At 33.8% G+C, this 26044-nt stretch overlaps 1 protein-coding gene across 1 annotated transcript in view; it reads right to left on the reverse strand.

The window, feature by feature from the left end:
• Window positions 1-25749, reverse strand: part of LOC133173840 (rab3 GTPase-activating protein catalytic subunit-like) — a 28396-nt gene extending 2647 nt beyond the window's left edge. Inside the window, exons 1-21 of the mRNA XM_061308913.1 lie at window positions 25733-25749; window positions 21713-21765; window positions 16250-16325; window positions 15866-16034; window positions 15467-15545; window positions 15271-15390; window positions 14391-14556; window positions 14078-14177; window positions 11598-11679; window positions 11414-11482; window positions 10622-10695; window positions 10016-10105; window positions 8949-9118; window positions 8701-8796; window positions 8430-8602; window positions 8285-8339; window positions 7556-7924; window positions 7176-7396; window positions 6793-6971; window positions 6496-6617; window positions 323-419 (exon numbers count right to left, since the gene is read on the reverse strand). Of these exons, the coding sequence (XP_061164897.1) occupies window positions 323-419; window positions 6496-6617; window positions 6793-6971; window positions 7176-7396; window positions 7556-7924; window positions 8285-8339; window positions 8430-8602; window positions 8701-8796; window positions 8949-9118; window positions 10016-10105; window positions 10622-10695; window positions 11414-11482; window positions 11598-11679; window positions 14078-14177; window positions 14391-14556; window positions 15271-15390; window positions 15467-15545; window positions 15866-16034; window positions 16250-16325; window positions 21713-21765; window positions 25733-25747 (2575 nt within the window). The 5' untranslated portion in view covers window positions 25748-25749. The remainder of the gene's footprint in view (window positions 1-322; window positions 420-6495; window positions 6618-6792; window positions 6972-7175; window positions 7397-7555; window positions 7925-8284; window positions 8340-8429; window positions 8603-8700; window positions 8797-8948; window positions 9119-10015; window positions 10106-10621; window positions 10696-11413; window positions 11483-11597; window positions 11680-14077; window positions 14178-14390; window positions 14557-15270; window positions 15391-15466; window positions 15546-15865; window positions 16035-16249; window positions 16326-21712; window positions 21766-25732) is intronic.
• Window positions 25750-26044: the final 295 nt, after the last annotated feature.

Genomic DNA, 26044 nt, shown 5'->3' on the forward strand with positions numbered 1-26044 from the left:
AAATACCTGTAATGTAAGTACATGTAAAAAAGTACAGAATTATGTACATGGTTCTACATGTATATATTTTATCAGTTGTGCATCTCTTATTACGTTGTTTGCTTCTTATGTGTTACCATGTATACTTTGCCTATCTCCAATGCCCTGGAGATAGATCAGTTAAATTAACGCACTGTAAGTCAGTTGTCAGTCCCCATGATCCAATATGTGTTTTTGTAAATAATAAACTTTGTAACTGTAACATTGTTGAGTTTTATATAAATGGTTGACTGTGTATGTCTGTGTGCATGTTTGTTATTTTTTTTTTTTAGATTTCACTTACCATTGTCAATAACCTTGAGAACTGATGAATGTACCAGTACTGGTAATAAGTGGACCACAACATCTGCTGGCTTCAAGGCAGACAGAAAATGTAGTACCTAAAGAATTGTGAAGCTCATGATTAACTACTTTACATTGATCAAACAGGGCATCATAACTGTATCAAATTTTGATAATACATGTATAGAATAACACAATCAAGTTGATGCAAGGAATTAAACAATTCATCTGATGATAATGGGGAACATGAATTCAGAAAACCTAGATACGTAAGCCAATGATTACCGTAAATCTGGAAATTTTTATGTCGATTTATTTTTGCGAATCTGGGTCAAAAAGCTGTTGATTAATTTTTACGTTTCAAAATTTTGCGAATTGTCATTGGCGCTAAAATTAAAAAGGGCTCAACACTTTCATAACAATTTAAAAGTGACGCATGTACAAACAATATTAATGCATGTACGGTACATACAAAAAAATTACGCGTGTACATACTATATTACACGATGCCAACGCTCAATAATCAGATAAAAATACTAGAAGAGATAAAACATCTAAACTTTTTTAAGTTTTGTAACATTTTATTAAATCACTTATGTATATTCTCTACGCACGCTTTATCATGGGTAATTACCTTGTAGCACAAACAGTTTTGACCACTGCTTATGAACACCTTCCTGTTCACCGGGTCAAAATTAGACTGTCAGCAAAATTTTTGTTTACGTTTTTTGTTGTTGATTTATTTTAAAGAAAAATATTTTTGCGAATGCAATGCACGCGCAAATTTGCTAAAAATAGATATACATACACAGACTGACTTAATCACCTTTTCAGCCTCCTTTGTGTTTTACAGATATACATACTATACAGACTGACTTATTCACTTTTTCAGCCTCCTTTGTGTTGTATAGATATACAGACTGACTAACGGACCTTTTCAGCCTCCTTTGTGTTGTATAGACATAAATATACAGATTGACTTACAGACCTTTCAGCCTCCTTTGTGTTGTAAACAAATACATAAAATTATACAGACTGACTTAATCACCTTTTCAGCCTCCTTTGTGTTGTATAGATATACATATACAGACTGACTTACTGACCAGTATACAGACTGACTTACTGACCTTTTCAGCCTCCTTTTTGTTGTATAGATATACATATACAGACTTTCAGCCTCCTTTGTGTTGTATAGATATACATATACAGACTTTCAGCCTCCAATGTGTTGTATAGATATACATATACAGACTGACTTACTGACCTTTTCAACCTCCTTTGTGTTGTATAGGTATACATATACAGACCTACTTAATCACCTTTTCAGCCTCCTTTTTGTTGTATAGGTATACATATACAGACTTTCAGCCTCCTTTGTGTTGTATAGATATACCTATACAGACTGACTTACTGACCTTTTCAACCTCCTTTGTGTTGTATAGGTATACATATACAGACTTTCAGCCTCCTTTGTGTTGTATAGATATACCTATACAGACTGACTTACTGACCTTTTCAACCTCCTTTGTGTTGTATAGGTATACATATACAGACTGACTTAATCACCTTTTCAGCCTCCTTTTTGTTGTATAGGTATACATATACAGACTTTCAGCCTCCTTTGTGTTGTATAGATATACATTTACCTATACAGACTGACTTAATAACTTTTTCAGCCTCCTTTGTGTTGTATAGATAGAGAATATTACATACTACAAGAGGCCCAAGGGCCTTAACGTTCACCTGAGTATAATACAACAATTTAGAGGATCCATAGAGTATAAAATGAACTGAAAGGTGAAGCTTTGTTGCCCAAAAGCAAGAAAAATAGAGTGATCAGGATCAAAAAAAAAGAATTAGTCTAGCATTCATTCACAGTTCATAAATTAGGTTCTAATCTGTTCCTCATTTACACTTTCACCATACAGTAAATTAACAAAATATCACTGCTTCTGTACCATCTTAATTCCTTGTTGAAATCTCTTACATTGGCCTCTCTTGATCTTTGATGAACATTTAATAAGACAAGTTATTTTTGTCTCATTTTTATTTATCTATTACTTACAAGTATACCTGATCATTAAAACTATGAAAGTACTTTTTGTATTATACAATAAAAATTCTTGCATAATTCTCTTATTCTATTAACCTTTCAAGTACATTATTTACAGTGATTAATTATCAAAAGTAAATGGCAAAGGGGAATAACTCCTCTCAGTAGATTACAAATTAATAGTGCCCTAGCTAGGACCAGAACACTTGACTAAATGGTCCAGATTTTCAAATATCTGGTAAAAATACCCTTCCTTATTAAAACTTTTACTCTTTTTGCCTCTGATATGCCCAGGTGCAGAGAAGATTTTTAAAGAAATAATGCATTTTTACTACAGATTCACTATATTATCAATAGAACCCCCCCCCCCCTTCCATCGAGAAACATCAGAGCGACAGAGCCTCTCACCCTGGGACCAGAAGTTTGTACATCATAAGTAATCACTTTGTTTATCTGCTTAACACTGAGGAGCAGACAGGATTATTTAATAGAAATAATGCATTTTCACTATATTATCAAGAGCCCCACCCTTGCACCAGCACATCTGACCCAGGGGTCATGCAATTCACTACTCTGGAAGAAGCACTCTTGCTCATCATAACTATACACTAGCTTCTTTGCTTTTTAACCAGAAGCAGAAAAGAATGTTTTCAGAAAAAATTTGCTTTTTCACTACATAATCAATAGAGCCCCCCCCCCCCCTTTTTCACCAGAACCCTTGACCCTGGGGCCATGAAATTCACAAGTTTGGAAGAGGCATCCTTGCATATCATAACAATGTACTTAGTTTGTTTAAATAATACCCAGGGGCAGAGAAGAAGAGTTTTAAAGAAATAATTCACCTTCACTATAGGATCTATATGGCCCCACCCTAGCACCAGAACCCCTGTCCCTGGGGCCATGAATTTCACAATTTTGGAAGAGGCATCCTTGCTTATCATAACAATGTACTTAATTTGTTTAAATAATACCAAGGAGCAGAGAAGAAGATTTTTAAAGCATTAATGCATTTTCACTATATAATAAATAGAGCCCCGCCCTAACACCAGAACCCCTGATCCAGGGGCCATGAATTTCACAATTTTGGTAGAGTCACCCTTGCTTATCATAACTATGTATTCAATTTGTTTCAATAATACCCAGGAGTAGAGAAGAAGATTTTCAAAGAAATAATGCACTTTCACTATATGATCTATATAGCCCCGCCCTAGCACCAGAACCCCTGACCCCGGGGCCATGAATTTCACAATTTAGGTAGAGGGCTCAATGCTTATTACAATCATGTCAACAGTTTGACTGCTTGATGTCCAGGAGTAAAGAAGAAGATTTTTAAAGATTGCATTAATTTTGGTGGTTTTAGCCCCACCCCTCAGGACCCAGGGGGGCAGGGACCATGAAATTCACAATTTTTGTCCCCCTTCACCCACAGATGCTATATGCCAAAATTGGTTGAAATTGGTTGAGCGGTTTCAGAGAAGAAGCTGAAAATGTTTAAATGTTAACGCACGACAGACGACGCACGACAACGGACAAAAACGGATAGCAATAGGTCACCTGAGTGACTCAGGTGACCTAAAAATCCATATCATATGTCATATCAGCCATATGATATGGATTTCAGTATGTAGTATTCTATTTATCATATATTTAAAATACTTAATATGCGAGTTCACATAAAATCATTGAAGAATGTTTCGTGCATGTTTATGACCTTTTTCTTTAAAATCTAATAAAGCAAATTTTAGGTCTCTGAAAACAAATTAAGTTTACAGATGTTAGTAAAGAATTATTTTACATATATATTTAAATAAAATCAAGTTTATTAATATGAAACAAACCTTACTTCCGGTTTGATATGAATTTTTGCCCGCCGGTCAGATACATGATATGGATTTTTGGACCGGTGTCATATAATATATTGAACCCCGGGATATTTTGAACCCGGGTTCAAAATATCGCTGCGAAATATTGAACCCCCCTATAAAATATTGATCCCGGGGTTCAAAATATTATGGTCATAATATTTTGAACCCGGGGTTCAATATATTATAGCCTTAGGGCCATAATATTTTGAACCCCGGGTTCAATATATTATGGCCTTGTGGTCATAATATTTTGAACCCCGGGTTCATTATATTATAGCATTATGGCCATAATATTTTGAACCCCATTACATTCTCTGTTTCAAGCATAGGGGTTTCTGAGATTATGGCGTTGAAGTGTTGTACGTACCTCCTAATTTTAATTTTTTTTTTTTTGGTAGGTTGGGGTGGAGGTTTAAGCTAGGATTTATGGATGTAAAATGTTGTACCCCCTATTAGACATATATGTGTATAGGAGGGTGTTTAAAAATTATTGACCTAAAATAATTTTTGAATGGTAAGAGGGGGTTCAAGATATTATGGTAGTGAAATGTTCCAACACCCACAACATTTTATAAGGGGTTGAAAATATTGTGACTGTGAAGTATTGAACCTCCATTTAAATACTACTATGGAAAAGGAAGTGAAAGTATTTAACACCCGTCTCCCACACACTCACTTTGATTTATTTGTTAGATCTCAAGGGTTGGGTATCTCTATATTAATTTTTTTTTTTAATAATGTGCAATACCTAAAGAAGTGAGAGTAAAATAATATAACCAAAATACTGAAGTCTGAAATTGTCACCAGGAATTTAAAAATAATTGTCTTTTACCATCAAACCTCAAATAACTAAAATAACTTGATATGTCTGATGGAAAAACAGTTATGAGATATTTATTTCTTTGTCTTTTATTCCATCCCATAAGGTATTTATTTACTTTCTTTGATTTAATTTTTTTTTTGTATAATTTACAATTTGAAAAAAGAAAATTCAAGGAGCAATGTAGTATCTCTCCCTTGAGGAGGTAACAGGGATATAGCACCTGTGTATTGTGTGTACACAAGGAGGTGTCATTGGAGGTCAACAATACCCACTGTCTATTGTTTCCCCTTGATGGTTTCTGTATTATCACTATACAAGTGTTTAGAGAGTGTACAAATTGAGTAGTCCAGTTTGAGGGGTGTAATATAATATCTTGAACCCCCCTCCTAAATTAAAAGGGTAGGGGGACTCGATATTTTATGGTCATAATATCTTGAACCCCCTCCCTCTTAAAATAAAAGGGTAAGGGACTCAATATTTTATGGTCATAATATCTTGAACCCCCCTCCCTCTTAAATTAAAAGGGAATGGGACTCAATATTTTATGGCCATACTATCTTGAACCCCCCTCCCTCTTAAAATAAAAGGGTAGGGGACTCAATATTTTATGGTCATAATATCTTGAACCCCCTCCAACTTAAATCAAAATGGTAGGGGGACTTGATATTTTATGGTCATAATATGTTGAACCCCCTCCCTCTTCAATTAAAAGGGTAGGAGGACTCGATATTTTATGGCCATAATATCTTGAACCCCCCTCCCTCTTAAATTAAAACGGTAGGGGACTCAATATTTTATGGTCATAATATCTTGAACCCCCTCCCTCTTCAATTAAAAGGGTAGGGGAACTCGATATTTTATGGCCATAATATCTTGAACCCCCCTCCCTCTAAAATTAATACGGTAGGGGACTCAATATTTTATGGCCATAATATCTTGAACCCCCTCCCTCTTCAATTAAAAGGGTAGGGGGACTCAATATTTTATGGCCATAATATCTTGAACCCCCCTCCCTCTTAAATTAAAACGGTAGGGGACTCAATATTTTATGGTCATAATATCTTGAACCCCCCTCCCTCTTAAATTAAAAGGGTAGGGGGACTCAATATTTTATGGTCATAATATCTTGAACCTCCCTCCCTCTTAAAATAAAAGGGTAGGGGACTCAATATATTATGGTCATAATATCTTGAACCCACTGGGTTCAATATTTTATAAGGGGGTTCATTATATCGCAGCGAAAATATGAACCCGGGTTCAAAATATTATGCGATATATTGAACCCGGGTTCAATATATCGCGGTATCAAAATATTATGCTACACCGGTCCTTGATATGGGGTATTATGACGTCACCCGTATTGCACAGTGCAGAATCGGTGTATTTACTACTAAGTATATGATAAATATACATATATAGACTGACTTACTGACCTTTTCAGCCTCCTTCGTGTCATCAAACAGTCTCTTCTGTCTCCTGGCTGGGACGGGTTTGGCACTCTGCCAAGCTTCACTCCAGATGTTTCCAGGAATCTGCATCCTCGTACTCAGATGACCTAATACAACAAATATATACTGGATGTGTAGGTTTTATATGCAGTGTACAGTTCTAATATTTTCAGTAATTTGAGACTGTATTTTTCCATGTCAACATTTAATTTTTTTTAACAGTAAGAGCTCCAGAATTTTTATTTTATGCCTTACCGGTACTTTTTCACATGAATTTCTCACCTTTGGGATTTTCTGTTGTTGACACCTCATCTTCTATCCAGTCCCTTGGTGAATACCATCTGACAAAGTCCTCTATGGTGCAGCCCGGATTGGCTGCTTTGAATGACTCCATGTCCGATACAAGACAGGCACTCTGCATCCTTGCTCTTAGCTGGGCTCCCTCAGATGAAGTACCTAGCCTAAATAACACAAAGATTGATATATCTATGTATAAAAGGAAATCATAGGTCCTCTCTGATAATATGCACTTGCAGAAAAAACATTGATAAAAGTCATATGTATTGTTTTCATTCAATTCATGTAGCTTTTGATATAGAATCTGTAATTTGGAAGGATTTGTTTTGATAAGGCTGTACATTCTATGTGTTTTCTGTATTGTGTACCTGGCTAGGACCTCAGCATGTTCTTCCAGCATGTCTTCAGTCATGGGGGAGGGATCCTGTGTGATAGGAATGTACAGGGGTTCGTCTATATTTAGAAGTCTGAGATCACTAGACTTGGCCAGCCGTCCCTCGGGTTTGTGTGTGACAGAATCTACATAGGAGGAGGAGCTTGTCACAGATGTTTCCATGGAAACCACCTCTTCCACTGGTATAGAAGTTTCCTATAATATAAACCAAAAAAAATCAAGCTGTATTTACTAGAAAAGCTCTACAAGTACCATCAAATAAAAGTCTGTGAAAATGTTTTATGTATGTATATTATCTAAAAATGTTACGTTGTCAGAAGCATTATAAGAACATGCAATAACAGTTTTTTATACATTTGCTTTTAAGGTTTCCACTTCCATCTCTGAGCTGTCCTCCTCCTCCTCCTCCTCTTCCTCTTCATTCTCACATTCAAAGAACTCCTCCTCACTAGAACTGTCCAGATGTGGCTTTTTGGCAGGAACATCCTCTTTATCCTTGCTACACTCTTGTTTTAGCTTCTCCCCAGATGACCGACGTCCACTTTGTTTGCTTTGATCCGATTCTGATGTAGCACAGATTTCAGAATCTGAGGTAGATAAATGACTAGATTCCATTCCATCATCAGAACCTACTGAGTCCTTTTGATCATCCAGCGTCTGTCCTGTGTAGCCCTTGTACAACTGTTCTCGCTTGATTTTTCTTTCTATACAACAATTCAACATCTGAAAATAAAAAGGGTCTCCAAAACACTAAATGAAGCCTTTGTGGGAACACACAGTTATGCTGCATTTCTTTTTTCTTCACATTCAGCCCATTTTATGTATGTTTTCTCATTGTAATGAATAAATAATTAGAGAGTTTTAATGACTTCTTCAGGATATTCAAATGCAATTCCTAACAACCAAAGAGCAAGGAGATACAAGTAGGTAAGTAAAAACTTTATGGCCATGAAAGAATAAGCCAAGGGTTACTCCTCATCATATTAATAATATGATCTGAGGATGAGAAAGTGCCTTACATGTATGTCCTCTACGAGATACAGCTCCATTGATATCCTCATGGTAAGTAGACAAATGACTTACCTGTAACTTTTGGTAGAGTAGACATGTTCCTAAGTTTGGAGACCCTGGGTCAACTCTGCAATATAAAGTAAAGACATACTGACACAACATTTAATATCAGCTGCAGATCTACAAGTAACACCATTGGTTGAGTTAACACACTAACCCATCAATTAAATACTTGTTCTCCCATCGGAACCTCATCTCAAGGACAAACTCTTGCCATAACTGGGCCACACCACGAATTCCTCCATGATGCATGTTTACCATCACCAAAGCAACAACTAATTTATGGAGAAGACTTTCCTCAGGGGCAGACTTCAACTGCTTAGACAAATCCTGGTAAAGAAAGATGTGATTGATGAGACAGGAAAAATAAACCAGACTCTCAGAGACAAAGAGATATTTATTACAAGGTATAAGACATTTTTTCTCACCTCTGTGATGTGGGAGTATTTATTGCTCGGTTTTTCACTTTCACTCTCAGCCTTATCATCTTTCTCTAATTTTGGTTTTGCATCAGGAAACAGAAACTGTAAATATTCACATAGCAAATAAAACTCAGAAAACTAAAATTTGATAAGCACAACAACTTTTACATTTGTACATATCCTTGAAAAACTGGATTTATTGTGATATTTAATGAGTTTTATAGTCCATGAATTAGGTTACTGTAAGTACTCACATATAACAGTTCAGTGAGGGTGTCTCCATCAATTGGTGCCTGTCCAGGCTTAATGGCTAGTTTACTGCTCGCAGTATGAACAACATTACTGAAGGAAGGAATACCATATATTTTAGACACCTTTGGTTCTGTCAGTTTCTGTAAAGCCTGGCTAATATCACCTGTTTGGTCTACAAAAATAATAGTGTTAAAGATATGTAAACTTTAGGCATTAACTGATTTGAAAGTAGTCAAACCTCATTATCTTGAACTTAATGGGACTGAAAAAAACCATCAAGATTTCCGAGGCTTCAATATATCAAGGGTAAAATACTTAAAAAATAAGTGATTGGGAGTTCATATCACTTTGACATATCCATGGTATTTGAGATGTTGGTGTTCCAGATACTGCAGATTCTTACATATACGAGGGGAATTAATTATCGCTTAATTTCTCAAGAAACACCACTCGAGAAATAAAATTACTCACTTTTATTTTATGGTGCTAAAACCCACACAAAATCCCTTGATCAACTGTCCACTCGCAAATTATTGTTCTTGGGATTTTACCTTAAAGTGCCATTTTGCAATAATAATTAAGTACTTGCGAAAAATAAGGAATCTACAGTACCGAAGTCCAACTGTAATTGAAAATTAAATATTTGACTACACTGAATCTTGAAGACATTTTCCACATAAAGATACAGTGAAGTCTCCTTATTCCCGATGCAATAATCCACATGCTTCACTTTCCAGATGGAATTTTTGGGGAAATAGAAATAATATTTATACAGTGAAAACTGTCTAATCCAACACCTGTGCAATTTGTTTCACTTTGAATTCTGACCCTTATCTGAATTCCCATTTTACTGTTTTCTCTTAACAGCGTGCCATCTGACACCCTGTCTATTCCGAAACAAAAGCTGTCTCCCAGTGCATGCCGGATAAGACAGGTTTCACTACTAATTATAAAATGTCCGTTTCAGTAATCCCAGCACTTCAGTAATCTGTTTGGGAACATAAGTGTACAGATCAATAAGGTTCCACTAAATACTTTATCCTAATGGTGAATGCTATAGAAATCTCACCATCTTCTTCTTTAGACAATACATTCCACAGCAAATCCTCAACTGTATCTTTTCTGTGTGCAATTTTCAGAAAATCACCCAGGTATTTACCTAAAACATAGTATCATCCTTACAATTAAAGTATCTTATTTTACATAAGATACTGGCACACTTAATATGCATATTGGAGCTTGTTTTAAAATATTGATAAAGATCAATAAAAATGTTTTCAATTACAACCATGATTTTATGATGATTTAAATTAAAAGTTCAGTCATAGTGTTGAATATGAGAAAGGTATTTCATGAAAAAGAATTTTTTTCTGATAGAATAATTTTGATTATACAGTGGTCAGTTCACTAATCCAGAAAAGTGTTCATTTATCAAGAAGTTAGTCAGCTTACTCAGAAGTTAATTAAAATACCCATCAAATGGCAGCAATTAACCCCATCAATCTCTCAAAGACAGTAAAATTCCACTAAAATGCAGTTAATTTGACCCCCACCTAAATTTACTCCAAAAATTAATTAATTTAGCCCCCCCCCCCCCCCCAAAAAGGAGCTATTCTTTTTCTGGTATATAGCTTAGTTGTTCAGAGGGTCATTCACTTATGGACAATTATCTCACCAAGAAGACAATTTGGGTCCTCTGTCATGATAATGCGTACTGCCCATTGTGGTGCCTGCATTGGGTCAAGGTCACTAAAATAAATAGAAACTCACAAGCTTTACACAAGAGCAACAATACTGCAATTAGCACAAGTCTCACATATTAGAAACAGTTTGTTGAAGACAGTTTTAGATATGCACTTAGAATTTTTACAGCCGAAATACTGCAGACTCGGCTTAAAAAATAAACAATCAATCATGAATAGATTTATCGAAAAATAATGATTTGTTTCACTGTTCATTGTTGTTACTGAGGAACATACTGTGTAAAATGCTTATGAAAAGAATGTACTCTAGATTTGTAGCTTAAAAATTAAATACTGTAGTTAGAATCTAATAGCAGTAATAAAAGGAAATACTGCAGTTCACGATATTTTCGCGATACCTTATTTTCGCGGGATAGCTATTTGGTATTTATAAGCGAGACAAAATTTCCCCAAACTGTGATTCTGTTGTTTATAATCCTTTACAATACAAATACAGTCAAACCTCATTATCTCAAACTTGATGGGACCGAGAAAAAACTTTTGAGATATCCGAAGATTCAAGATAATGATGGTAAAATACATAAAAGAATAAGTGGTTGGGATCTCCAAATCACTTCGACATATCTGGGGTACTGGAGATATCAGTGTTCGAGATACCAAAGTTCAACTGTATATGTAAGAAAAAAATTTTCGCTAGTAGACAGACTTGCGTTGCTATGCGAAAATAAAGTTCTAGCAAATAAAAAGTGATTTACAGTATGTACCTGTAACTCTGGTTTTCAACAATCATGTCCTCTGACAAGCTTGGCCAAGTGCATGCAAGCTGCATCTCACTAAAATATTATTTACATACAAATGTATATACATGTTCAAGGAATATAGAAAATGTATCAGGATTGTAATTTTTACTTCATACATGTTCTTTTTAATGAAAATAATAAAGCTTACCTTACTGGATCTTCGCATGCTCCAAATGGCAGATTCCCAAAATCAGAACAACCAACTTCATCTTCCATTGGAGATGACAAATCTTCAAAAGGATATTATTCAAATGACTAAATCAAATAATCAGCATAATAAAGAAGCAGGCCTCTAAGTAGCCTCTAAAATTTAGGTGCCAGCAGGCACCTCATCAAAAAATTTAGTCACCAATGCAAATTTTTAGTCACCAGGCAATTTTTTTTAAAGTGTCAACCTTAAAAGTTAATAGTAATCAATATAGGGACCCATGAAGTGACTAAGAAAACACGAAATGTCCATTGTTAAAAATAATTTCCTCTTCTTTTAAATTTCTTTTCACTTTTTCAGGAAAAAATGTTAAAAATGTTAAAATTTACAGAATCCAACGATCACCAAGTCAATTTAAAATGGTCGCCAATTTGGCGACTTATAGAAAAATTTTAGGCGCCATGGCAACTAAATTAGTCGCCAATTGGAGCCCTGAGAAGTGTATTTTTTCTCCTTCACTTGAGAAAGTAGATCCCATTTAAAAAGTTCTTTCAGTTAAAATGAGGTGCATGTATGTGAAGTTGTGTCAATCCATCCTATTTTAACTAAAAATATGCCCATAGGACATGAATGCCCTGCCCAGGGTTCATCATTAATGAAATATGAAAATTTGTGTATGAAGTTTGATGAAAATATCTTGAATACTTTCTTTAAATCTTTATACACAATAAATAGTAAAGCCAAAGGTCACTGGGAATGTCAATTAAGGTAAATAAATTTGGATACAGTTAATAAATTTTATCAAATTATGTATCAGAAAATATGCTTATATAAAAATATCTTAAATAGTTTGAAACTGAGCTAAATGTAAAATTAAGTAAGGTCAAGGTCATACATTTTGGATACAGTTGAATACTGATAGTTCTCAGCAAAATGTATCAGCATATAAGGTTTGATAAAAATATTTTGAATACTTTGAATACTTGAATGACAGAAAGAAGGAAGGAAGAACGACACAACAAACACTACCGGTATATGCCCTGGCCATATTCATGGTGGGGCACAAAAATGCCAAGTACTGGAACAATTTTATTGGCTAACTGTAAGCCTTATTAGTCACTTAGGAAATATCTCACTAATGCACAAGTTGACAAGTACATTCAGCCTTGACCTTAGGGAAAAATGTACTCAATAATACAAACAACTCTTTTAGAGGAAGATACCGATTCATTTAATGGATAATTCTTAAAGACAAAAGACCAAGAAGCAACACATTCCCTTGTAGTCTGACTTCATCTGAGAGCAGAAAGAAATAATAATATTGTGTTTAATACACTTTCAATAACTATCATTTCCTATGATCTTAATATCTAAAAAAAGATTTACATCGCTCACCTGAGCACATTACCTAGAAACTAGATATGTCATAACACCACAAATGTCCCCCGCATTCAGATAGACAAAAGTTAAAACTTTTATGAAGCTCATTTCAGTCCTAGACTCAGATCAGATACTAATTGCTAAATGAAAAAAATACCAGCAAAATACAGTATTTATCACATTGTACAAAAAGACCCTTATTTTCTGTAGTCACAAAGAAATAATCAAAATCTAACTTCGTCATGGGGTCATGATGCACTGCCTAAGGATGATTGCAGAGCAGTATGACTAATCATGACCCAGGCCTGCTGTTCTTGAGAAAAAAAAAATTTCCCAAGACATTTCCTATAAATTCCAACATAAAACTGATATTTTAATATTTGGTCTCTCTGTTGAGGAGTGGTTAAAGGCTTGGAACTGACATGTTATAAACTGGCATTCAAAGGGAAGGAATATTAATCTTAAAAGCTTCATCTAAAAAATTTACTGCAGCACACAGACATTCTGAAACCATGCATTATCTTACCTGTATAATTAAATTGTACTAGAAGTAGAGAAATACTACATATTCAAATTAAGCTAACTGGCATAGGCCTTTATCAGCGGCCTTTGTTTCATACAATTTCACATTAACCTACTAATGGGACAACTTTTAATTCTTGAATGTGTTTTCTTTCATTTATCTAATATTTCTATCTGCTCTAACTAAAAATATTTTTTTTCTAAACAATTGGATATTCCCACAAAAATGTTATTTCCATTAGAAACACACAACACATTTATCCAATTCAACAAGATATTATTTGACACCTAATAGATTTTAAATTAGGAGGGGGAGGGGGACAAAGAACCTTTGCTAAAAGATGAAATACACTGTTCATGTACTACATATATAATGGGAGTCATAATTGTATGACTTTTCAGGTCGAAGAACCTTGTTGCCATAGGACAATGCAATTCAGAGAGATCAATCTTAAAGCAATAATTGCACATGGTCATGTGATACTTATATTTAGTAACAATTTTAAAAGTGTACTTCTTTTAAAATTTGAAGCCAAGTTTACACTTCCAGATTTATATTATACATGTAGTTGCAATACCTGGTGGTTCCTGGGGCCATGTTGCATTATGCCACTCTGTCAATATATAAGTAAATCTTACTGCCACCATTACTGTCGGTCGAGGCATCACTTGTGTGGCCTATAAAACAATAAATTATGGATATTTCTTTTGACAAAATCAATGAGCCAGTCCTATGAAAATCATGAAATTTTACCACACCAGTTCAAGTCATTGTTGTTTTACTCTGATCTTTCACATAATTGAAAAGAAAAATGTTTTCCATTTGATTTATGATATACTTTAGCCTCTCAGAATGCAAAAATGTTGAAAAACTAGAATTGTTTAGGAGACCATCTTAGCCTTGAAGATATCTAGGAGTCCTGAGAGATGGTTGTACTGAGGAGGAGTTGTTTTAAGGTGAATGACATCAAAGTCTATGGAGGAGCCCGGTAACACACAGGCTCCACAAAACATCTGTCTTCTGTACTGCTGGACTTGTATGAACACTGGTACAGGACTAAAAATTAAAAATACTGATAAAGCAGAAATATTTGTGGGGGGTTAAATTTTGTTTATTTCGTTGTTAAAAATTATCAACAAAAAAAAAAACTCCCACACAAAACTGTTATATGACTATATATTGAATAGGGTTACTTTCGAAACAACGAAATTTAATGCCCACAAAACCTTTTTAGATGACAAATCAACAAAATTTTATCAAAATTTATGCCTCTACAGTAGACTTTCACAAGTACCTGGTAAAATATTTCTTCATAAGAGCTGTACACGCTTATACATAAAATAATTACATAAAATCAAGTATTATTTTGTGTTAATTTATCCCTGTTACAATTTCAGTATTTTGAGTAATATAATACATGTACACACTTTGGGGTAAGAAAAGGGTATCTATTATATACTTATACTTGAAGTTTTTTTTTGTCAGGTGAAGTTCCACTACAAGTTAGTCATACCGTAATGACATAGTCTATACACTTTGTATGTTGTTCACTGCTATTGTGTATAAATATTTTAAAAAGAGAAAATTAATCTCTTAAAAATTATTGCCTGAATTTAAAAAAAATATGAATTTATAATCTGTAAGAAATTCAAAATTATGATACATTTAATCAGTATTCTCTCCAATTTTCAGACTTAAAAAGAGGAGTGTGTATTTTACATAACATCGTATTATATTCAGCAAAATACAGTACATAATGTACTGCCTCACCTTCCTGTATTGTTTAGAGCAATGGAGACAGAACTGAGTAGAATCTTAACCCTGCTTTCTGAGTCTATGGCCACAGCTGACTGGGACGGTGTAATCACCAGAAATTCCTGTAGTCCATACCTGTAAAGGTCACATATTTATCACTCTGGAGTTAAATAAATCAGGATTTAGAAACTGATCAGAACTGGTGGCCTACCATCTTGAAAGACAGTGTGATTTTGATGGGAAGTCATTATCTAAACTCATCATGTCTGCCATCACGGTAGGTAAAGACTCTAAAAAAGAAAAGTCAGTAAATACAATTATCCATCAAAATAAATAATAGAAATAAAATTCTACAGTCAAACCTCGTTATCTCAAACTACACTGGACCTAGAAAAATCACCTTGACATATCCATGGTATTTGAGATATCTGTGTTCAAGATACATGTACCAAAGTTCAACTATATTTACCTTTTAACAAAGATTAATCAAATTCTTGACCCCCCTCCCCCTTTTAATCTTATCCTCTGCATATTCTTTATTCAGGCTTAACTTGAGGCAGTGAAATTGCCCGGTTATGTTGTAACTAGTCATTATATCATTTAGCCATACCTTCTGAGCTTTCTTTTTCCTCTGAATCATCATCAGGACTTGGTCTCAACTCTTCCCTGGATTTTGGAAGGTTGTCTCGCTCCAAATATTTGTATGTCACTAAAAAGTCAAAGTCTGCAAAGCTGATGGGTTCTGTCCTCTCACGCCATTTCCCTGTGGTAAGGCTACCCTAGCAATTCAGGAAAAAAAATACGATAGAAGTAATATATATTTTTGAAATCACTGGCCCCTAAGATATTGTGCTGGCATTTTTTAATTTTTCCATTACATTTTCCATTCCATTTTTAGATGACTTTATCAATAGTTTGAGACATAAAATAAAAATATCTGTTTATATTGATTTAAACTTCTGCCTCTCCACTTCTAAGATGTGTTCTTTCTCACCCTTGTGGCTGGGGGAAGAGGACTGTGGTTCACCAACTTCCATTCATGTAAAATTTCCTCAAGGCGGGCCACAAATCTACAATTGACATTATATTCCATAGTTAGTACTTATATCATTATTTCAGTAAATAATATCTGACACTGCATCTTAATAACACAGTTTAACTTTGTACTTATTTGTGAGTTTACAGCATTTTAATACTTTATTTAGTGATTTAGTGTCTTTTATGGGGAACATTTTCTTTCTCACTTATTGTGTTGCCTGCAGAGCAGAGCGACACTTAGGGATCACTTTACCCGGCGTCTGTCTGTCACACCTTATATCTCAGAAGCTGTAAGAAGTATGGATTTGATATTTTGTACATATATTGCTTGGCACTATGGCTTTTATAAATTACCATGGTTACCAACCTCATGACCTTTGATCTTTGACCTACTCTTCAAAATAGACTATAGTTCATAGTGCCAATAAACAGCATACAGTGTGTTTTTGACATTTAAGAGGCAAGTCTATGCTATTTAGCATGTGCAATGTTTTTCATAAAACATTATCAAAAATACCAGCATTACAGTCCACTTGACCTTGACTTTGATCTACTTTGCAAGAAATACTGAGGGCAGTGTAATTTAACTTACGACTTTTGAATTTTGAGAGGCAGGGTTTTGATAATTAGCATTTACACATGTTTATGAGTACATTATATTGTACTTTGAAACTGTATGATATTCAGTGAACTCATTATACTGTACTTTGAAACTGTATGACATTCAGTTACCACACAAACTTATATTTTTAAACTTTGAAAATACATTGGGATTGGTATTCCACAATGGATTGTGTAGACTGACAATTGCAATAAAATACAGACTGAAATCTCTTTTGGGGGATTGTTGGAAACACATACATGTATTAACTAGAAATTTTATATGTCCATAGGACATGAATGCCCCGCCGAGGGTATATTAGTAATGCAACTTAAAAATTTGTATTAGTGTATGATATTTGATGAGAATATCTTGAATAGTTTCTTTAAAATTGAAATTGAAATCTAAAAAGTTGGATATAGATGATATATTATGAAATTAAAATTATGAATAAGTGCATAAGCTTACATGAATATATCTTAAATGGTTTCTTTAAAATAAAGCAAAATGCAAATTTAAGAAAAGTGAGGTCAAGGTCACAGGAAAGTTCAAGGTCAAATGTTTTGATGCAGTTGAATAGTTCTCACAAATATGTATCAGCATATTAAGTTTGATAAAAATATTTTAAATGGTTCATTTAAAACTGAGCTAATCACTAATTCAAAATAAATGAAGTTAAGGTCAAAGAAAAGGTCAAGGTCAAAAAATGTCAATACAGTTGAAAAGGTTACATCAGTATGTATTAGCTTGAAGTTTGATTATACTATCTTGAATGGTATCTTTAAAACTGAGCTAAACACTAATTTTAGAATAGTGAGTCAAGGTCAAAGGAAAGGTCAAGGTAAAAAAAGTTGATGCAGTTGCATAGCTCTCATCAATATCTATCAGCATATGAAGTTTGATAGAAATATCTTGGATAGTTTCTTTGAAACTGAGCTTTGAACAGAGCTAAACGCAAAGCACGATTGTCAGATTCTAATGCAGTCTTGGATGGTTTTTTTTTGCAGCCAAATGCATGAAATATCATGCTAGTAATAAATAAATAGTTGACAACTCTTAGATTTATTTACATCTTTAATGAAGGTACAAAGCAGGCAACACATGTGTTCCTTGGAACACTCTAGTCTTATATGGTCATATTTTTCTCCAAAGGTCAATATAATGTAAACTTTACTCCACTCTTGTGAATATTGTAAAGATTACTTTTGTCTGAAGAATTAGAAAATGGCATAGATATTTCTGACATAAATTTTAACAAAACGTAAATCACATACACCAGGTACATATAAAGATTTCTGCTGTAGAGATTTAACCATCTCCCAGTATTTCATCACTTAACTTGCTGTGAAAGTCCATCACAGTTCACAGATGATTTCAAAGGAAAATCCTTATATAAATTCATTTTACCATAAATATTACATACATGGCCTACTTTTTATACAAAGATTTCAATCTTTATGACGCATGTTTCCATCAAAAGTGCCTGGGTTCATAAAATTATGTTCTTTTTACTTTACATATCCTCAAAATGTTACCATTTTCAACCAGAGATAACTTTTAATTTTAAAATTTCAGAAGGATATAAAAAAAACTGAACAGGACTAAAATGTCCTTTAAAAACATAAATTAACAATAAAATCTCTGCATTAATGTGGCATTTAACACCTAAGATTAATGTTACATTGAATGCCTTTTTTGATGGTTTGCGTAATTTAAAACAAATAAAAACAAGAGGCTCATGGGCCACAGTGCTAAGAAACAGTGGTCCTGCTGTTCTTCAGCAGACTTTTAAAATTACCAAAGGATTTTATTTTCTATTTCTGTTCAAGGAAAACTATTTCTTTTCAAGATCTCCTTACTTATGGTCAAGTTCTAGTAAATGAAGAGTGCCTACAGATTTCTCAAATTTAAGAAACAAATTCCTTTAATAATCTTTTACAATTGTAGCTAAATAAATTGAGGTGACCGTGTATCGGGGCATAATTTTTAGATAAACGCAACGAAAAAACATATTTTAAACTGCCCTTTTCAATGAAAAATGAAGAAAATCAGGTATAAAAATGGGAGTTTTCTCCATCTCAGACAAACAAAATGTATCAATATTGCTTACAAGTCTCTCAGTAAATGGTTTTTCATATCTTCTTGACCTCTTCTTTAAATTGATATCAAATTGAATATAGGTATCAGGGTTCCTTTCAAAATGACTTCAAATTGAATTCCATGAAAATGTGTTATTTTCTACTTAATTCTGTAATAGCCATAAAATACGGGAAAAAATAAGATTAAATAAATTACGACGTCATAATGGATCTAGCACCAAAAGACAGACTAAACTCATTTACTAGATCTTGACCTTAAGGATGCTTTGTGGCAAGTTTGGTTGAAATAAACCCAGTCATCCTTGAGAAAAAAGGAAAAAAAAATATGTGTAAAGTATACAGAAAAACTGATAGATTGAAGCCAGACAAAAGGTGATCAAAGAAGTTCACTTGAGTTTATGGCTCAGACGAGCTAAATATGATCAATATTTTTAATTATGTACAGTTCAGAAAGTATTTGTAACTTCATGGCATATTGAACAATCAAGTAAAATCACTAAAATGTATATATTTTATATATTCTTAAATAATAGAAAACACAACTCTCAATCTAAATGGGAAAAGAAAGATGTTTTAAGATAGATCTTTCCTGTATTTCAATAAAAACAAAAATAAATAAATGTGACATTTAATTTATACAATTATAGAGTATTATTGACATTGGGGTTAAATTACTGACATTACATAACAAAAGGAGGCCAGAGCACTTTTATCCAGCCTTTCTGCCATATAAGCCACATGATGTTTCGTCAAACATCTTCAAAAGATGTTTAATAGAAAAAAATTCTGTTAATGCATTTAGTGTGGAAATTTTTCCTTTGAAATACATGTATATGTCATTGCAGACAGGTCTCTGACGGGAATATAACTCCACTGATTTGGACTTGTGGAAGGATAAAGGGCTCATTTGAGCTTATTATATTTTGTCTTTATTCATAAATTGTGAATTACCGGTATCCAAAAAGAAAAAAAATAACATTATAATTTGAACAGCAGGTAAACTTAATGAGACAGCTATGAGCACCATTTAATTTTTTGATCAAAATTTATAATGTAAGAAAAAATTATAATATTTATCATTGTTAAGCAGGTCTGAACAATTTCCATATATGAAAATCAAGAATGGTTACTGCAACTTGCTATATTTCCTCATGCGTGAGACTTTTTTCCTGTTCAATCAGAATTTTGACAAATAAGCAGGGGCGTCGGCAAGTATTTGACATTGGGGAGGCGAATTGGATCAAAAAGGGGGGGGTCCTAACCAACTTTTTGTGACATAAACTAAATAATTAAAATTTCCGCCAGTTTAATCTTGATATTTTTCCCACTAAGTCAATAGCCTAGAGTCTAGACATATTTTCTGATTAAAAAGAACAATTAAACATGCAACCAAAAGAAATGTGTTTATGTGTTTTAAATAAAACCAGATTTTAAAAAAATGGAATATTTTAAATAGCTAGGAGCTGTTTTTCCCCCGAAACGGCATAGAAAAAAACTTTGAAGGGTTAATGATGAAGTAAAGATTAAAATACATATAATTTTCTATTATTGTATAATATTTAATTATTGTATAATAGGTCCCTGATAATATTTATCGTTATTTGCCAAAAGAATGCATAGTTATGAACTTTAAAATGAACAGGGTGATTAATCCTTCATAATCCATCCATTTTTGAAATGCAGAATTAAGTATGACATTATAAAAAAAATCAACTGAAGTTGTTTTAAAAAGTAATTTTTACCCAGTATTTTAGTATTTTGCTTTAATTTGATAGCTTTCAATGTCGATTCATCAAAGATTTCCAAACATCGATCGACCAATTCATTATATAATGAACAGGCCTGTTATACGCAGCGGAAAGTGTCAGGAAGGGGGTGGTGGCTCCATTTTTTGCCCAATTTTCCCACTTTTTCTCAGAGTAGTTTTTTTTTTGCTTAAGTTTCAATAGGTAAAAATTCATTTATTCAGACGCTGCTTGCCCAACCTCCCTTTCATACACACTTTTTGTTGCTGTTAGGTCGAACTCAGACAAATTCCAGCATTTGTAAAGAAAACAAAATTCTGGAAACTTAGAGAATCCCTACCCCGCTACCCAAAAATAGAATTTCCAAAAACATCGCTAGCTTTGTGCCTTGGAGAATTTGTAGCAAACTTGCACATAGAGTGATGGATACCATGCTTACTGTTTACGCATGCCAGGCACGGGTACATGTACATGTATATACACGTACATCCCAATATGTGTCTGTGTAAACAATAGCTTTCACACTTTGCCGCTCCATTGACCACAGATTGCCGTTATTCTTGCCACTCCATTGATCACTGTGACAGATATTGTCAATACAAATGTTGTAATTCTGTATTTCTCATTCAAAATTCATTTTTCTTTCATTTTTTGTTTTGTTTTGTTGTTTTTTTTTTGCAAAATTATTGGGGCGGCGGTTGCTGCCCCTTTGCCGAGGCCCCTGATAAGTAGATGTGAATAAATCTTAATTAAAACACACAGGGGTTTACATTTTTTTTCTTAAAAAAAGAATTTTTTGACAATTTTGGGGGCAATCAAATAAGAGAGATATTTTTCATCTTCTACCATGAACAAACTATGAATTAATTCACTTATTTTTTGGTCTTAATGTATTACATGTATAACCAAGTTATATATACACCCTAACAGTTATTTTTTTGATTTTGTCATTATTGATAGTTATTGGTACAAACCTTTCCCAATCAGAAGCTGTTGTGAAATCTGTAATCTCAAAGACATCAGCATCCTATTGAAGAAAATAAAGAAGGTAGTTTACATAATATTTAGTAGCTTGCATATTATGAACCTCTATGTAGGATTTTCATAGCCAATAAAATATCACATTTTTAAACAAGAGGCCCAAGGGCCTTACTGGTCACCTGAGTATAATACAACAATGTAAAGGATCCATAGAAATATAAGTAAAAACAGAGGAAATTAGCAGAGGAGTATATTATTAAAGTATTAATTCATTTTCAATATATAGTAAATAAGCCCACCCACCCCTCCCAATGGAACTTCTGACCCTGGGGCCATGAAATTCATAATTTTGTAAGAGATATCCTTCCTCATCATAACCATGCACTTAGTTTATTGATTTAATACCCAGAAGCAGAGGAGAAAATTTTCAAAGAATTAATGCATTTTCACTATCATTAGAGTGCCGCCCTAACAACAGAACCCCTGACCCAAGGGCCATAAATTTTACAATTTTGGAAGAGACACCCTTCTTCATCAAAAGCATGCACTTAGTTTATCGGTTTGATACCCAGGAGCAGAGGAGAAATTTTTCAAATTAATGCATTTTTACTATATAATCATTAGAGCCCCAGTTTAACACCAGAACCCCTGACCCAGGTGCCATGGAATTCACAATTTTGGAAGAGGCTTCCTTGCTAATCATAACTATGCATTTAGTTTGATTGCTTAATATCCAGGAGCAGAGGAGAAGATTTTTAAAGAAATAATGCATTTTTATCATATATTCAACAGAGCCCCACCCTAGCTCTAGAACCCCTGACCCTGGGGCCATGAATTTCACAACTGAAATTCTTTTTGTATAGAGCTCAATGCTTATTACAATCATGTCAACAGTTTGACTGCTTGATGACCAGGAGTAAAGAAGAAGTTTTTTTAAAGATTGCATTAATTTTGGTGGTTTTAGCTCCAACCATCAGGCCCAAGGGGGAAAGGGATCATGAAATTCACATTTTTGTTCCCCTTCACTCATAGATGCTATATCCCAAAATTGGTTGAAAGTTGAAAATGTTCAAATTAACAGATGACGCCAGACAAAATTAGATAGCAACAGGTCACCTGAGTGATATCTCAGAGTATTTTTTAAGTCCCATTGAGTTTGAGACAATGAAGTTTGACTGTATATCATAGAAAAAGAAGATAAAATTTCAACAAAACATTTTGCACAGGTTTTTATGCTGATAATCGACAAATTACTAAACTCTCCATTTTCACCACATCAAGAGTCCTGAGTTCACTTGTGGCCTTAAACCCCTTAGCCCTAGACAACAAACTTTGTTCAAAGGACTGAATGCAGAGACAACTTTTAGGGAAATTACAAATTTTGACTGTTTTTTTAATCTCTCAATCAATCACATTAAAAGGCCTGGGACACAGATTTCATGTAAATGTTTTCTAAAATTTTTGATATAATATCATAACTTACATGTTTTTAGAGCATTTCAGACAGATACATTACAAAGCACATTTACAAACTCCTTTTATCTGAACATTTCGCTTTAAAACTATGCATTTCAGGATGCGATTGATGACATAAATCCTTGCACTTACTTGAATTATAATTTATTCTTAGTATTTCAGACAAGAGGCCCATGGGCCACATCGCTCACCTGAGCACTGTGGCTAGGAAAAAAGCAAAAATCAGTTCAGTATTGAAAAGTTTAAATGTATAAGTGGTCCTGACCTACACCTAATAGGGGAATGGGGGTATGATTTGAACAAAAACTAAGGATGCTTACATATTTCTTTGATTAACTGTGGCTTTTTTCCCTATATGTTTGAACTTTCATTGTGGTCCCACCCTACCCCCGGGGGTCATGATTTGCACAAACTTGAATGTACACTTCCCGAGGATACTTCCATATAAATATGACCAATCATGGCTTTGCTGTTCTTCAGAAGAAGATATTTAAAAGATTTTTCCTACATATTCCTACATAAAAATTTGATTGTCCATTGTGGCCCCATCCTACCCCCTGGGGTCATGATTTGAACAAACTTGAATCTACACTATCTGTGGATGCTTCCATATAAATATCACCAATCATGGCTATGTTGTTCTTCAGAAGAAGATATTTAAAACTTTTTTCCCTATATATTCTTATGTAAAACTTTGATCACCATGAATCTACTCTACCCAAGGATGCTTCTGACCAATTATGGCTTTGCTGTTCTTGAGGAGAAGATTTTTAAAAGATTTTTTCCTATATATTCCAATGTAAAACTTTGATCGCCCAATGTGGCCTCACCCTACCCCCGGGGGTCATGATTTGAACAAACTTGAATCCATACTGTCTGAGGATATTTCCACATAAGTTTCATCATTCCTGGCCAAGTAGTTCTTGAAAAAAAGATTTTTAAAAGATGCCTTTCATTTTTCACAAATTTGTAATTATCTCCCCTTGGAAGAGGGTGTTGCCTTCAGCTCAGATGATCTAAAAAGTGGAAAACTTGTTGAGTATTAATCAAAAAATATTATAATTCAGGGTAGAAATGTTAGAAAACAAAACCAACACACCTGTTAGCATTGTTAGTTCATGTTCAGTGATGTGTGCCGAGTTAACAAATTGAACATACCTGGTAAAACATAAACATTAACAATAACAGAGCTCATGCCCATAAACACAGATGTCTGACCTAATGATATAAAGAATGTTGTCGTCACTGAATTGTAAGAATCTGTATGTAAGTTCAATTCATTAAACTGACATTATTTTTTAAATAAAATAGAAATTTAAAATTGTAAACAAAACAGCAATGCAACTGTGTCCAGGCCCCCTTTAAATTTTTTGATGAATATGTGCATTGAGGTGTCAACTGCTTACTTTCCGTTTATATTTTATATCAACTTATGAAAGCCCCAATCTGATTGGTGCTTCTCAAAGAGAGAAGCAAGTCTGTAGCATATAGAATTTATAGTTTCTCAGGGGTCCAATGGCCATGAGTGGACTCAACTACCCTTCACTTTGTGAGGATGTAATCTCTCAAGACTTTATTATACTTTTACATATTACATTGTTTTTATAGTATTTAATAGCGAGCCCAGCGATGCAGTGCAAAGCGCCGCTCGTCACTGCGAGCTCTTAAAGCAACGCCTGGGCGAAGAGAAAATTCGGACTTTGCACATTGATCCAAACGATTTTTTTTCCTGCAGTTACCTGTGGTCCCATAATGCTTTGTGAATTGCATCTCGCCACAAACTACATTCCCAGAAGTACCAAAAAGAAGTAAACTCACCTTGATTTAATGGATATACATTGTAGCATATTAATAGTATATTTAATTTAATTTTAATATTCTTTATTTAAATTAGCACTGTTCAGACTTTGTTTCAGTAATGCAACATTACATACGAAGTCATGTGACGTCAGAGTCTAGACATATCAAATATCACGTGCGGTTTGAAGAGTCCGATCTATAATTCAAACTGAAAAAGTATATCTGCGCTCGCCCTAACGGTCCCACCATCAACGTATTAAACAGCTGATAAAGTGATGAAATTTGTTTTTTTACTCTCTTTAGAGAAGTGGACAGGCTTTCGCCTACACCCATGGATGTAGGCGAAAGCCTGTTCACTTCTCTAAAGAGAGTAGTTTAATTTATAAATACGCCTTGCATCAGAATGAATGGTTAGGAGTTTATTTACATGACTTAAAATATTAAATCAAAAATATTGTTAAAATGCGAAATGATATGATAAAACTATTACTTCTAACAGCAATGTTATCAAAATTCAATCAGGATCAGGATAACATAAAATATTTCACTATCTTAATTTTGTCAACGTTTTTCAAATGTTTTCCAACAGACCTTATCGATGCATGATACAGGAGAAAAGGAGTTACACCTTTCTGTCTTATCGTAGTGTAAAAAGGGTCTAAAAACTGCTAAATACAATATAACAAGTCTGGTATTATTTTAAATTACAGTTATTATTATTTAGTTAAGACACTTACTTCGTCAGCTGCCATTGTATTGACAAGAAATAAAATGTATCTCAAACCCGACCGTAAGTACAAATTAAGCTTACACTCGAGATTGTCAAAGTTTTTCTTCAATAGTGAATAAAAGCTTTTTTTAATAACTCTAAATTTCAAATTATTTCATTCCAAATTTGAAATGCTTGTTTAATGATATAAAAAATAAAAAATATGATATAAATAAAGAAAAATTCTATTTATTGTTTCTCTCCAACTCCCAAAATGTTCCAGATTACAGATTAATACCAGAGACATATAAAAATGTCTCTGTTAATTAATACAAAATCA

The sequence above is a fragment of the Saccostrea echinata genome, unplaced genomic scaffold (genome assembly GCF_033153115.1).
Source record: "Saccostrea echinata isolate AGI-Se365-2 ecotype Australia unplaced genomic scaffold, CSIRO_AGI_Sech_v1 ptg000056l, whole genome shotgun sequence".
Classification (NCBI taxonomy): Eukaryota; Metazoa; Mollusca; class Bivalvia; order Ostreida; family Ostreidae; genus Saccostrea; species Saccostrea echinata.